At 61.9% G+C, this 12,109-nt stretch overlaps 1 protein-coding gene across 1 annotated transcript; it reads left to right on the top strand.

Annotated features, from left to right (window-relative positions):
• The first annotated feature begins 7,857 nt into the window (after positions 1–7,857).
• On the top strand, positions 7,858–10,059 carry LOC141727354 (uncharacterized). Its single transcript, XM_074533849.1, has 4 exons — positions 7,858–8,124; positions 8,768–8,924; positions 9,018–9,125; positions 9,232–10,059. The coding sequence occupies exons 2-4, from the start codon at positions 8,807–8,809 to the stop codon at positions 9,876–9,878; spliced, it is 873 nt and encodes a 290-aa protein (XP_074389950.1). The 5' UTR covers positions 7,858–8,124; positions 8,768–8,806; the 3' UTR covers positions 9,879–10,059.
• Positions 10,060–12,109: the final 2,050 nt, after the last annotated feature.

Raw genomic sequence — 12,109 nt, 5'->3', positions numbered from 1 at the left:
TGGTGGTGGCATCTCCAGGGGCTTCATTGAGGTCCCCAGGGCCACTGGTGGCGCTCGGATCCTCTGTCCCCTCCATGGCCACGTCACCATTGGTCGCTGCCAAGACTTTGTCACCTCCTGGGGTCACTGGGACAGAGGTGACAGCCGTGGTGGCATCTCCATGGACTTCATTGAGGTGTCCCAAAGTGTCCCCAGGGCCACCGGTGACACCAGGCTGGGCTGTCACCTCCATACCAACGTCACCACTGGTGCCCACCAGGATTTTGCCACTTCCTGGGGATGTGGTCACAGGTGCCACCACCGTGGTGGCATCTCCAGGGGTTTCAGTGAGATGTCCCAAAGTGTCCCTGGGGTCAGTGGTGACACCAGGCTGGGCTGTCACCTCCATGGCCACGTCCCCATGGGTGCCCACCAGCGCCTTGTCACCTCCTGGGGTTGCTGTCACCGGTGCCACCATGGTGGTGGTATCTCCGGGGGCTTCATTGAGGTGTCCCAAAGTGTCCCCAGGGCCACAGAGGACACGTGTCTCCTCCGTCCCCTCCATGGCCACGTCCCCACTGGTGGCCACCAGGATTTTGCCACTTCCTGGGGTCGCTGGGACAGAGGTGACAACTGTGGTGGCATCTCCGGGAGCTTCAGTGACGCCTCCCAAAGCAACCCTGGGGTCAGTGGTGACACCCGGATCTTCTGTCACCTCCATACCAACGTCACTCTGGGTGCCCACCAGGATTTTGTCACTTCCTGGGGTCGCTGTCACCATGGCCACCATGGTGGTGGCATCTCCAGGGGCTTCATTGAGGTCCCCAGGGCCACCAGTGGCACTCGGATCTTCTGTCACCTCCACAGTGACGTCACTCTGGGTGGCTGCCAGCACTTTGTCATTTCCTGGGGATGTGGTCACCGGTACCACCACCGTGGTGGCATCTCCAGGAGCTTCATTGAGGTGTCCCAAAGTGTCCCTGGGGTCATTGGTGACACCGGGCTGGGCCGTCCCCTCCATGGCCACGTCCCCACTGGTGGCCACCAGGACTTTGTCACTTCCTGAGGATGTGGTGACAGGTGCCACCACGGTGGTGGCATCTCCACGGGCTTCAGTGAGGTCCCCAGGGCCACTGGTGGCACTTGGATCTTCTGTCCCTTCCATACCAACGTCACTCTGGGTGCCCACCAGTACTTTGTCACCTTCTGGGGTCACTGGGACTGAGGTCACCACGGTGGTGGCATCTCCGGGGGCTTCAGTGACACCTCCCTCGATGTCCCCAGGGCCACCGGTGACACCCGGGTCACCTGTCACCTCCAGGCCAATGTCACTCTGGGTGCCCACCAGCACCTTGTCCCCTCCTGGGGTCGCTGTCACAGGTGCCACCACGGTGGTGGCATCTCCGGGGGCTTCATTGAGGTGTCCCAAAGTGTCCCTGGGGTCAGTGGTGACACCCGGATCTTCTGTCACCTCCATACCAATGTCACCTTGGGTGCCCATGAGCACTTTGTCACTTCCTGGGGTCACTGGGACTGAGGTCACCACAGTGGTGGCATCTCCAGGGGCTTCAGTGACACCTCCTAAAGTGTCCCTGGGGTCACCGGTGGCACTCGGATCTTCTGTGCCTTCCACAGTGACGTCACTCTGGGTGCCCACCAGGACTTTGTCACCTCCTGGGGTCACTGGGACTGAGGTCACTGTGGTGGTGGCATCTCCAGGAGCTTCATTGAGGTGTCCCAAAGTGTCCCCAGGGCCACAGAGGACACGTGTCTCCTCTGTCACCTCCATGGCCACGTCCCCACCATTGCCCACCAGCGTCTTGTCACTTCCTGAGGTCACTGGGACCGAGGTCACCAAGGTGGTGGCATCTCCATGGGCTTCAGTGACGCCTCCCACGATGTCCCCAGGGCCACCGGTGGCACCCGGATCTTCTGTCCCCTCCACAGTGACGTCACTCTGGGTGCCCACCAGGATCTTGTCACCTCCTGGGGTCACTGTCACAGGTGGCACCTCAGTGGTGGCATCTCCAGGGGTTCCATTGAGATGTCCCAAAGTGTCCCTGGGGTCAGTGGTGACACCTGGCTGGGCTGTCCCCTCCATGGCCACGTCCCCACTGGTGGCCACCAGCATCTTGTCACCTCCTGGGGTCACTGGGGCTGAGGTCACAACCGTGGTGGCATCTCCATGGACTTCAGTGAGATGTCCCAAAGTGTCCCCAGGGCCACCAGTGACACCAGGCTGGGCTGTCACCTCCATACCAACGTCACTCTGGGTACCCACCAGGATTTTGCCACTTCCTGGGGATGTGGTCACCGGTGCCACCACGGTGGTGGCATCTCCAGGGGTTCCATTGAGGTGTCCCAAAGTGTCCCTGGGGTCAGTGGTGACACCAGGCTGGGCTGTCCCCTCCATGGCCACGTCCCCATGGGGTGCCATCGGTTCTTTGTCCCCTCCTGGGGTCGCTGTCCCCATGCCCACCACGGTGGTGGCATCTTCAGGAGCTTCATTGAGGTGTCCCAAAGTGTCCCTGGGGTCATTGGTGACACCCAGATCTTCTGTCACCTCCATACCGATGTCACCACTGGTGCCCACCATCACCTTGTCCCCTCCTGGGGTCGCTGTCACCATGGCCACCATGGTGGTGGCATCTCCAGGGGTTTCATTGAGATGTCCCAAAGTGTCCCTGGGGTCAGTGGTGACATCGGGCTGGGCTGTCACCTCCATACCAATGTCCCCATGGGGTGCCATCGGTTCTTTGTCCCCTCCTGGGGTCACTGGGACCATGGTCACCACGGTGGTGGCATCTCCGGGGGTTCCATTGAGGTGTCCCAAAGTGTCCCTGGGGTCAGTGGTGACACCGGGCTGGGCTGTCCCTTCCATGGCCACATCCCCATGGGGTGACATCGGTTCTTTGTCCCCTCCTGGGGTCGCTGTCCCCATGGCCACCACGGTGGTGGCATCTCCGGGGGTTCCATTGAGGTGTCCCACGGTGTCCCTGGGGTCATTGGTGACACTCGGATCTTCTGTCACCTCCATACCAACGTCACTCTGGGTGCCCACCAGGATCTTGTCCCCTCCTGGGGTCGCTGTCACAGGTGCCACCACGGTGGTGGCATCTCCAGGGGTTCCATTGAGGGGTCCCAAAGCGTCCCCAGGGTCAGTGGTGACACCGGGCTGGGTTGTCCCCTCCATACCAACATCACCTTGGGTGCCCACCATCACTTTGTCCCCTCCTGGGGTCGCTGTCCCCATGGTCACCACGGTGGTGGCATCTCCAGGGGTTCCATTGAGATGTCCCAAAGTGTCCCCGGTGCCGTTGGTGGCGCCCGGATCTCCTGAGCCCTCCATGGCCACGCCCCCGGAGCAGTTGGGTGTCCCCAGTGATGACGTCAGTGATGACGTCACTGATGACGTCACCGGGGTCTCCTCGCAGTCCGGCGCCGTCGTGGGTGGGGGAGGGGGTGGGGGAGGGGCGCAGAGGCGGGGAGGGGGGGGAGGGGCGGGGGCGGCGCCGGAGGGGGGAGGGGCGCAGAGAGCTGGGGGGGAGGGGAGAGAGGGGGGAGGGGTCAGAGGGGGTGTGGCCCCAAAAAAGGGACCCCCGGAGACCCCGAAAATGTAAAAAAAAAAAAAAAAAAAAAACCCAAAAATACCAAAGAGACCCAAAAAATCCCAAAATCCCAAAAACCCTAAAAACCCCAAAATGGAACCCAAAAATACCAAAGAGACCCCAAAAATCCCCAAAATCCCAAAAAACCCTAAAAAGACCCCAAAAGAGACCCCGAAAATGTAAAAAACCCCCCCCAAAAACCTAAAAAATCCCAAAAACCCCAAAGAGACCCCAAAAGAGACCCCAAAAATCCTAAAAATTCCAAAGAGACCCCAAAAATCCCCAAAATCCCCAAAAACCCCCAAGAGACCCCAAAAGGGACCCCCAAAAACCCCAAGAGTGACCCCAAAAACCCCCAAAACCCCCCACAAACCCCCCAAAATCGCCCCATAGCCCCCCATAAATCCCCCATAGAACCCCATAGAACCCCCAATTACCCCATAGCCCCCCATAGAACCCCATAAATCCCCTATAGCGCCCCATAGAACTCCAATATCGCCCCACAGCCCCCCATAACTCCCCATAGAACTCCAAATTCCCCCATAGAACCCCAAAAATCCCCAACACCGCCCCATAGCCCCCCATAAATCCCCCCATAGAACCCCATAGATCCCCCATAGAACCCCATAGCACCCCATAGATCCCCTATAGCGCCCCATAGAACTCCAAATTCTCACACAGCACCCCACAGATCCCCTATAGCACCCCAAAAATCCCAACACCGCCCCATAGCACCCCATAAATCCCCCCATAGAACCCCAAATCCCCCTATAGAACCCCACAGCACCCCATAGATCCCCTCTAGAACCCCAAAAACCCCCATAGAACCCCAAATTCCCCCATTGATCCCCTATAGGGACCCCACAGCACCCCAAAACCCCCAAAATCGCCCCATAGCCCCCCAAAACCCCTCCAATATCGCCCCATAGCACCCCAAAAACCCCCAATATCGCCCCATAGCACCCCAAAAACCCCCAATATCGCCCCATAGCACCCCATAACTCCCCATAGAACCCCAAATTCCCCCACAGCACCCCATAAATCCCCTATAGCGCCCCATAGAACCCCAAAAATCGCCCCATAGCCCCCATAACTCCCCATAGAACCCCAAATTCCCCCACAGCACCCCAAAACCCCCCTAAATCGCCCCATAGCCCCCCAAAACCCCCCAATATCGCCCCATAGCACCCCAAAAACCCCCAATATCGCCCCATAGCCCCCCATAAATCCCATATAGCGCCCCATAAATCCCCATAGAACCCCAAATTCCCCCATTGATCCCCCATAGAACCCCACAGCACCCCAAAACCCCCCAATATCGCCCCATAGCACCCCATAGAACCCCATAGAACCCCATAAATCCACCATAGCACCGCATAGCACCCCTAAAACCGCCCCCAAGACCCCCCAAAACCCCTCCAATATCGCCCCATAGCCCCCCATAACTCCCCATAGAACCCCAAATTCCCCCACAGCACCCCAAAAACCCCCTAGGGAACCCCAAAATTCCCCAATACCGCCCCATAGAACCCCATAAATCCCCTATAGAACCCCAAAAATCCCAATACCGCCCCATAGCCCTCCATAGATCCCATATAGCTCCCCATAAATCCCCATAGAACCCCAAATTCCCCCATAGAACCCCATAGCACCCCATAGATCCCCTCGAGAACCCCATAGACCCCCCAAAACTCCCCAAAATCACCCCATAAATCGCCCCATAGAACCCCAAATTCCCCCATAGATCCCCTATAGCGCCCCATAGAACCCCAAAAATTCCACCGTAGCACCCCATAGATCCCCTCGAGAAACCCATAAACTCCCCAAAACTCCCCAAAATCACCCCATAGACCCCCCAAGTACCCCATAAATCCCCCAGAGCGCCCCAAAATTCCCCCATAGCGCCCCATACAACCCCAAAATCCCCCCAAAACCCCCTCAAAATCGCCCCATAGCCCCCCATAAATCCCCCATAGCACCCCATAGATACCCCATAGACCCCCCCAAAATCGCCCCATAGCCCCCCAAAACCCCTCCAATATCGCCCCATAGCCCCCCATAACTCCCCATAGAACCCCATAGAACCCCAAATTCCCACATAGATCCCCTCTAGAACCCCAAAACCCCCCCAAAACTCCCCAAAATCACCCCATAGACCCCCCAAATTCCCCCCAAATCCCCCCATTAATCCCCCATAGCCCCCCATTAATGCCCCATAGCCCCCCATTAATCCCCCCCAGACCCCCAAAACCCCCCGAATTGCCCCCAAATCTCACCCAGCAGCAGCAGCAGCACCGTGACCTTCATCCCCATCCCCATCCCCATCCTCCTCCTCCTCCTCCTCCTCCTCTCCATGGCGGCCTCGGCCCCGCCGGGGGTCGGGGGGGTTCCCTTTAACCCCTGCCCCTCCCCCACCCCCGGCCCCGCCCCTATGGAATGTGGGGCGGCCCCGCCCCCCCCCTCAATTACGGGGTGCCCCGAAAATGGAAATAATTAATTAATGGATAAGGGGGGGTAATTAATGAACGGGGGCGGCCCCACCCCCACCCCCACCCCTGCCCCAGTGACCCCGGGCGGGGCCGGGATGTGGGGCGGCCCCTCCCCCACCCCATTTCCTGCCCCATAGATTTGGGGTCACCCCCAATATCCCACCCTATAGATTGGGGTTCACCCCCATTTCCTGCCCTATAGATTGGGGCTCACCCCCAATATCCGGCCCTATAGATTGGGGTTCACACCCATTTCCTGCCCCATAGATTTGGGGTCACCCCCAATATCCCACCCTATAGATTGGGGTTCACCCCCATTTCCTGCCCCATAGATTTGGGGTCACCCCCAATATCCGGCCCCATAGATTTGGGGTTCACCCCGAATTTCCTGCCCCATGGATTTGGGGTCACCCCCATTTCCTGCCCCATGGATTTGGGGTCACCCCCATTTCCTGCCCCATGGATTTGGGGTTCACCCTGGTTTGGGGTCACCCCCATTTCCTGCCCCATGGATTTGGGGTCACCCCCATATCCCACCCTATAGATTGGGGTCACCCCCAATTCCTGCCCCATAGATTTGGGGTTCACCCCCATTTCCTGCCCCATGGATTTCGGGTCACCCCCATTTCCTGCCCCACGGATTTGGGGTCACCCCCATATCCGGCCCTATAGATTTGGGTTCACCCCCATTTCCTGCCCCATAGATTTGGGGTTCACCCCCATTTCCTGCCCCATGGATTTCGGGTCACCCCCATTTCCTGCCCCATAGATTTGGGGTCACCCCCATATCCGGCCCTATAGATTTGGGTTCACCCCCATTTCCTGCCCCATAGATTTGGGGGTCACCCTGGTTTGGGGTCACCCCCATTTCCTGCCCCATTTCCTGCCCCATAGATTTGGGGTCACCCCCATTTCCTGCCCCATAGATTTGGGGTCACCCCCATTTCCTGCCCCATTTCCTGCCCCATAGATTTGGGGTCACCCCCAATATCCGGCCCTATAGATTGGGGTCACCGCCATTTCCTGCCCCATAGATTTGGGGTTCACCCCCATTTCCTGCCCCATGGATTTCGGGTCACCCCCATATCCCACCCCATAGATTTGGGGTCACCCCCATTTCCTGCCCCATTTCCTGCCCCATAGATTTGGGGGTCACCCTGGTTTGGGGTCACCGCCATTTCCTGCCCCATAGATTTGGGCTTCACCCCCATTTCCTGCCCCATAGATTTGGGGTCACCCCCAATTTCCTGCCCCATAGATTTGGGGTCACCCCCATATCCCACCCTATAGATTGAGGTTCACCCCCAAAATCCGGCCCTATAGATTGGGGGTCACCCCCATTTCCTGCCCCATAGATTTGGGGTCACCCCCATTTCCTGCCCCATAGATCTGGGGTCACTCCCATTTCCTGCCCCATAGATTCGGGGTTCACCCCCATTTCCTGCCCCACAGATTTGGGGTCACCCCCATTTCCTGCCCCATAGATTTAGGGTCATCCCTCTGTCCCACCCTAGAGATTTGAGGTTCACCCCCATTTCCTGCCCCACAGATTTGGGGTCACCACTCTGTCCCACCCTATAGATTTGGGGTTCACCCCCATGTCCCTGCCCCATAGATTTGGGGTCACCCCAATTTCCTGCCCCACAGATTTGGGGTCACCCCAATGTCCCCCCCCCATGGATTTGGGGTCACCGTCCCTTCCTGCCCCACAGATTTGGGGTTCTCCCCCCCCAACCCCCCCCATTTGGGGCTCCCCCCCCCCCCAATGTTTGTTTCCCCGCCCCTCCCCCACTCCCGCTCCGTTCCCACGCCTCGGTTTCGCTCCCGGGGGCGGAGTTTTGGTTCCTCCCGGTCACGTGTACCTCCCCGTCTCGGTCACGTGTCCCAGTCACGTGTCTCCAGCCCCCCCCGCGCCGCGCGCTGGCCGTGGGCGTGGCCTGGCCGCTGTGTCAGGCCGGGAGGGGGCGTGGTTCTCGGTCGGGCCCCGCCCCCCCGCGCATGCGCGGCGCGGGCGGCGGCGGCGGCGGCTCCGGGAGCGGCTCCGAGCGGTGCGGGCGGCGCGGGGGGGGGAGGGGCGGGGGGGGGGAGGGGCGGGGGTGGGGGAGGGGCGGGGGGAGGGGCGGATGGGGGAGGGGAAAGCGCGGGAACGCCGCCCCTCCCCCCGCTGCAATGGCGGCGGCGCGCGGGGCATTGTGGGAGCGGGGGAGGGGCGAGCGAGAAGGGGAGGGGCTTTGGGGAAGTGGGAGGGGCTTCGGAGATGTGGGAGGGGCCTATAGGATTGACAGCAGAGGGGGCAGGAGCGAATGAGAAGGGGGAGGGGTTTGAGTGGGATGGGAGGGGCTTAAATGGTTGTGGGAGGGGCTTGAGGGGTTGTGGGCGGGGCTTAGGATTGGGAAAACGGGGCTTTGGAAGGTGGGAGGGGTCAAAGGGCTGGGGGAGGGGCTTGGGAGGTGGAGGAGGGGCCTGGGAAAAGTGGGAGGGGCTTGAGGGGTTGAGGGAGGGGTTTGGGGATGCAAAGCAGGGCTGGGGAGATGGGAGGGGCTTCAGGGTTTGTGGGTGGGGCTTCTAGGATGGTGGGAGGAGCCTGAGGAGGGTGGGAGGAGCCTGGCACATTGAGGGCGTGGCTTTTGAGCTGCTGGGAGGAGCTTGTAAGCCAGTGAGGGTGGTTAAAGTGAGGTGGGCGTGGCCTAGGTCAATGTGGGCGTGTCCCACCCGGTTCAGGGCGTGGCCATGATGGCGGCGGGGCGGGGCCCGGGGAGCGAGGACGGAGCCTTTGAGGAAGAGGAGGAGGAGGAAGAGGAAGAAGAGGAGGAGGAAGAGGAGGATGAGGAGGAAGAAGCGGCCGGAGGTGAGGGGGGGGGGGGGGGGCGGGGCTGGGGGGGCGGGGCCAATGAGGGGTGGGGGAGGGGCGCTCACCTGGCCCATGGCCCCTCCCCCTCAGCACCGTCGGCCCCGCCCGAGGACGACGACGGCGAATCAGAGGAGGCCACGTCGGTGACGTCATCGGGGGACAGCGCCGCCCCCTCCCCCCCCGCCAACGGCTGTGCAGGTCAGGCCCCGCCCCCATTGCTCAGCGACCCCTCCCCCACCAATCACCGGCCCCTCCCCCACCGTTTATTAACCCCTCCCCCCCATTTCTCGCCCCTCCCCCGCAGGTTCCCGGCCCCGCCCATTGGGGGCGGAGCCTCGGCCGTTCCCGGAGCCGCCCTGTGGGGGCGGGGCCTCCCCGGAACCTTCCGGCGCCGCCATGGCCACACCCACCGCAGGGGGCGTGGCCTCACCCACCGGAGGGGGCATGCCCAACAGAGAAGGGGGCGTGGCCACGCCGCCGGTGGGCGGGGACTGGCACCGCTGCCCCGAGTGTGGGCGTGGCTTCGGCACCTCCCGCGCGCTCAAGGTTCACCGCAGTTACCACGTGGGCCGGAAGCGGCCCCTCCCCCCGCCGGGCCACGCCCCCCCGCCTCCTCCGGCCCCGCCCCCTGCCCGCCCGCAGAGCCCCGCCCCCTCCTCATTTAAATTCCATTACATATGCGCCGAGTGCGGGCTGGGATTCGTCGCCCCCGGCGCGCTCGGCGCCCACCGCTGCCATCATGGCCGCCGCCGCCGCCGCCCCTCCCCCTCGGCCACGCCCTCCCCCCCGCCCCCCCCGCGCCGCCCCGCCCCGCCCCCTCCCGCCGCCGCGGCCCCGCCCCCTCGGGAGCCGAGCCCCGCCCCCTTCCGCTGCACCGAGTGCGCCGGCGCCTTCGGGCTCGTGGCCGAGCTGCACGAGCACTACATGCTGCACGCGCGGGGGGAGCTCTGAGGCCACGCCCACCGCGCTGGGGACACGCCCACACGGCTGGGGACACGCCCACATCCAGGGGGACACGCCCACATCCAGGGGGACACGCCCACTCTGGGTGGGACACGCCCACCCAGCTCCCGTCGCGGCCTAAGGGTGAGGAGGAGGAGGAGGTGTCGGCAACAGGAAGTGATGTCATGGACGGAGGGCGTGGCCTGGCTGATTTTTTTAAAATATGGGGAGGGGGTGTGTGAGGTCATTGGGTGATGTCATCGGGGTGGTGTTAAAGGGGTGACGTCATCGATAATGAGGGTGGGTTATTGGGGGGTGTTGTTGTGATGTCATCGGGGTGACGTCATCACGGGATGACCATCGGGTGACGTCATTAGTGTGACGTCATCTTGATGGTTTCGTTGGTATGATGTCATCATTGTGACATCATCTGGGCTGACGTCATCAGGGCGGCGTCGTATGGAATGACGTAATAGTGGTGATGTCATCAGGGTGATGTTAATGTGGGTGATGTCATCGAGATAACGGCATCAATGTGACGTCATCATGACGTCACCATGGTGATTTTACTGGGTGACGTCACCGGGGTGACATCGATGGGATTAATTCATCGGTGTGACGTCATCAGTGTGACATCACACCGCCAAAGCCCCACCCCCTCCTCACCGCTGACGTCACACCCCAGCCAGTGGGTGGAGCCACACCCCCCCAAACCCCCATAGTGACGTCACACTCTCACAACGAATCACAACTGACTTTTTCCACTTTAATCCCTCACCGCCAAGCCCCGCCCCTTTCCCCAAGCCCCGCCCCTTTCCCCCAAGCCCCGCCCCTCACAGCTCTCCCCTGGCGTGCCGGATGTAGTGCCGGTGCAACGCCCCCTCCCTGGCGAAGCCCCGCCCACACTCCCGACACTCCCAAAGGGGCGTGGCCTTCCTCGGCGCGGGCGCGGCCTCTCGGTGCTCCGCCCCCTGGTGGGCGTGGCCGCGCTGGTGCCGCAGCAGCGCGGGGGAGGAGCCGAAGGCGCGGCCGCAGACGAAGCAGACGAAGAGCGACCCCCGGAGGGCGGCGGCGAAATCGCGCGGGTGCTGGCGCTTGGCGTGGCGGGCGGCGAAAGTGGGATCGGGAAATGTGATCAAACATCTGGGACAGTTCTGGGAGCCGGGACGGTCTGCAGGGACAGACAGACGGACACGGCTTAGGGATGGACAGACGGACATAGGGACAGATATCGGGGTGCTGGCGCTTGGCGTGGCGGGCGGCGAAAATGGGGTCGGGAAACGTGATCAAACATTTGGGACATTCCTGAGAGCCGGGACGGTCTGAATGGACAGACAGACGGACACAGGTTAGGGATGGACAGACGGACACAGGGACAGATATCGGGGTGCTGGCGCTTGGCGTGGCGGGCGGCGAAAATGGGGTCGGGAAATGTGATGAGACATTTGGGGCAGTGCTGAGAGCCGGGATGGTCTGCGGGGACAGACGGACACGGGTTAGGATGGACAGACGGACACGGGTTAGGGACGGACAGATATCGGGGTGCTGGCACTTGGCGTGGCGGGCGGCGAAATCCGGGTTGGGGAACGTAATGAAACAACGGGGACATTCCTGAGAGCCGGGATGGTCTGGGGGGACAGACGGACACGGGTCAGGGATGGACAGACAGACAGATATTGGGGTGCTGGCGCTTGGCGTGGCGGGCGGCGAAAATGGGGTCAGGAAATGTGATCAGACACCGGGGGCAGTGCTGGGAGCCGGGACGGTCTGCGGGGACAGACAGACGGACATGGGTCAGGACAGACAGACGGACACGGGTTAGGGATGGACAGACAGACACTGGGACAGACAGACAATGGACACCAGGATGGACAGACAGCCATTGGGACAGACGGACGGACACCGGGATGGACAGACGGACACAGGGACAGACAGACGGACACCGGGATGGACAGACAGCCATTGGGACAGACAGACGGACATCAGGACAGACAGAAGGACATCAGGATGGACAGACAGACGGACACTGGGACAGACAGACGGACACCAGGACGGACAGACAGCGATTGGGACAGACCCTCACGGGAAATTTTGGGGAATTTTTGGGGACCCCCCCCAGAGCCCCTCACCCCCCCCACCGCCCCTCCCCCACTCACAGGCGGCTCCTCCGCTCCCGGGGGGGGTCCCGGCCCCTCCCCCTCCTTCCTCCTCCTCCTCCTCTTCCTCGGGGCGCGCCGAGG

The sequence above is a fragment of the Zonotrichia albicollis genome, unplaced genomic scaffold (assembly GCF_047830755.1).
Source record: "Zonotrichia albicollis isolate bZonAlb1 unplaced genomic scaffold, bZonAlb1.hap1 Scaffold_115, whole genome shotgun sequence".
Taxonomy (NCBI): domain Eukaryota; kingdom Metazoa; phylum Chordata; class Aves; order Passeriformes; family Passerellidae; genus Zonotrichia; species Zonotrichia albicollis.
This window is presented reverse-complemented; position numbering and strand designations above follow the sequence as displayed.

Bases quoted from the DNA above. Each gene is read 5' to 3' on its own strand.
- LOC141727354 (XM_074533849.1), top strand. From the start codon at position 8,807: ATGATGGCGGCGGGGCGGGGCCCGGGGAGCGAGGACGGAGCCTTTGAG. The intron at 8,925-9,017 runs GTGAGGGGGGGG...CCTCCCCCTCAG, and splicing joins GGAGGAAGAAGCGGCCGGAG to CACCGTCGGCCCCGCCCGAG. The intron at 9,126-9,231 runs GTCAGGCCCCGC...CCTCCCCCGCAG, and splicing joins CCCCGCCAACGGCTGTGCAG to GTTCCCGGCCCCGCCCATTG.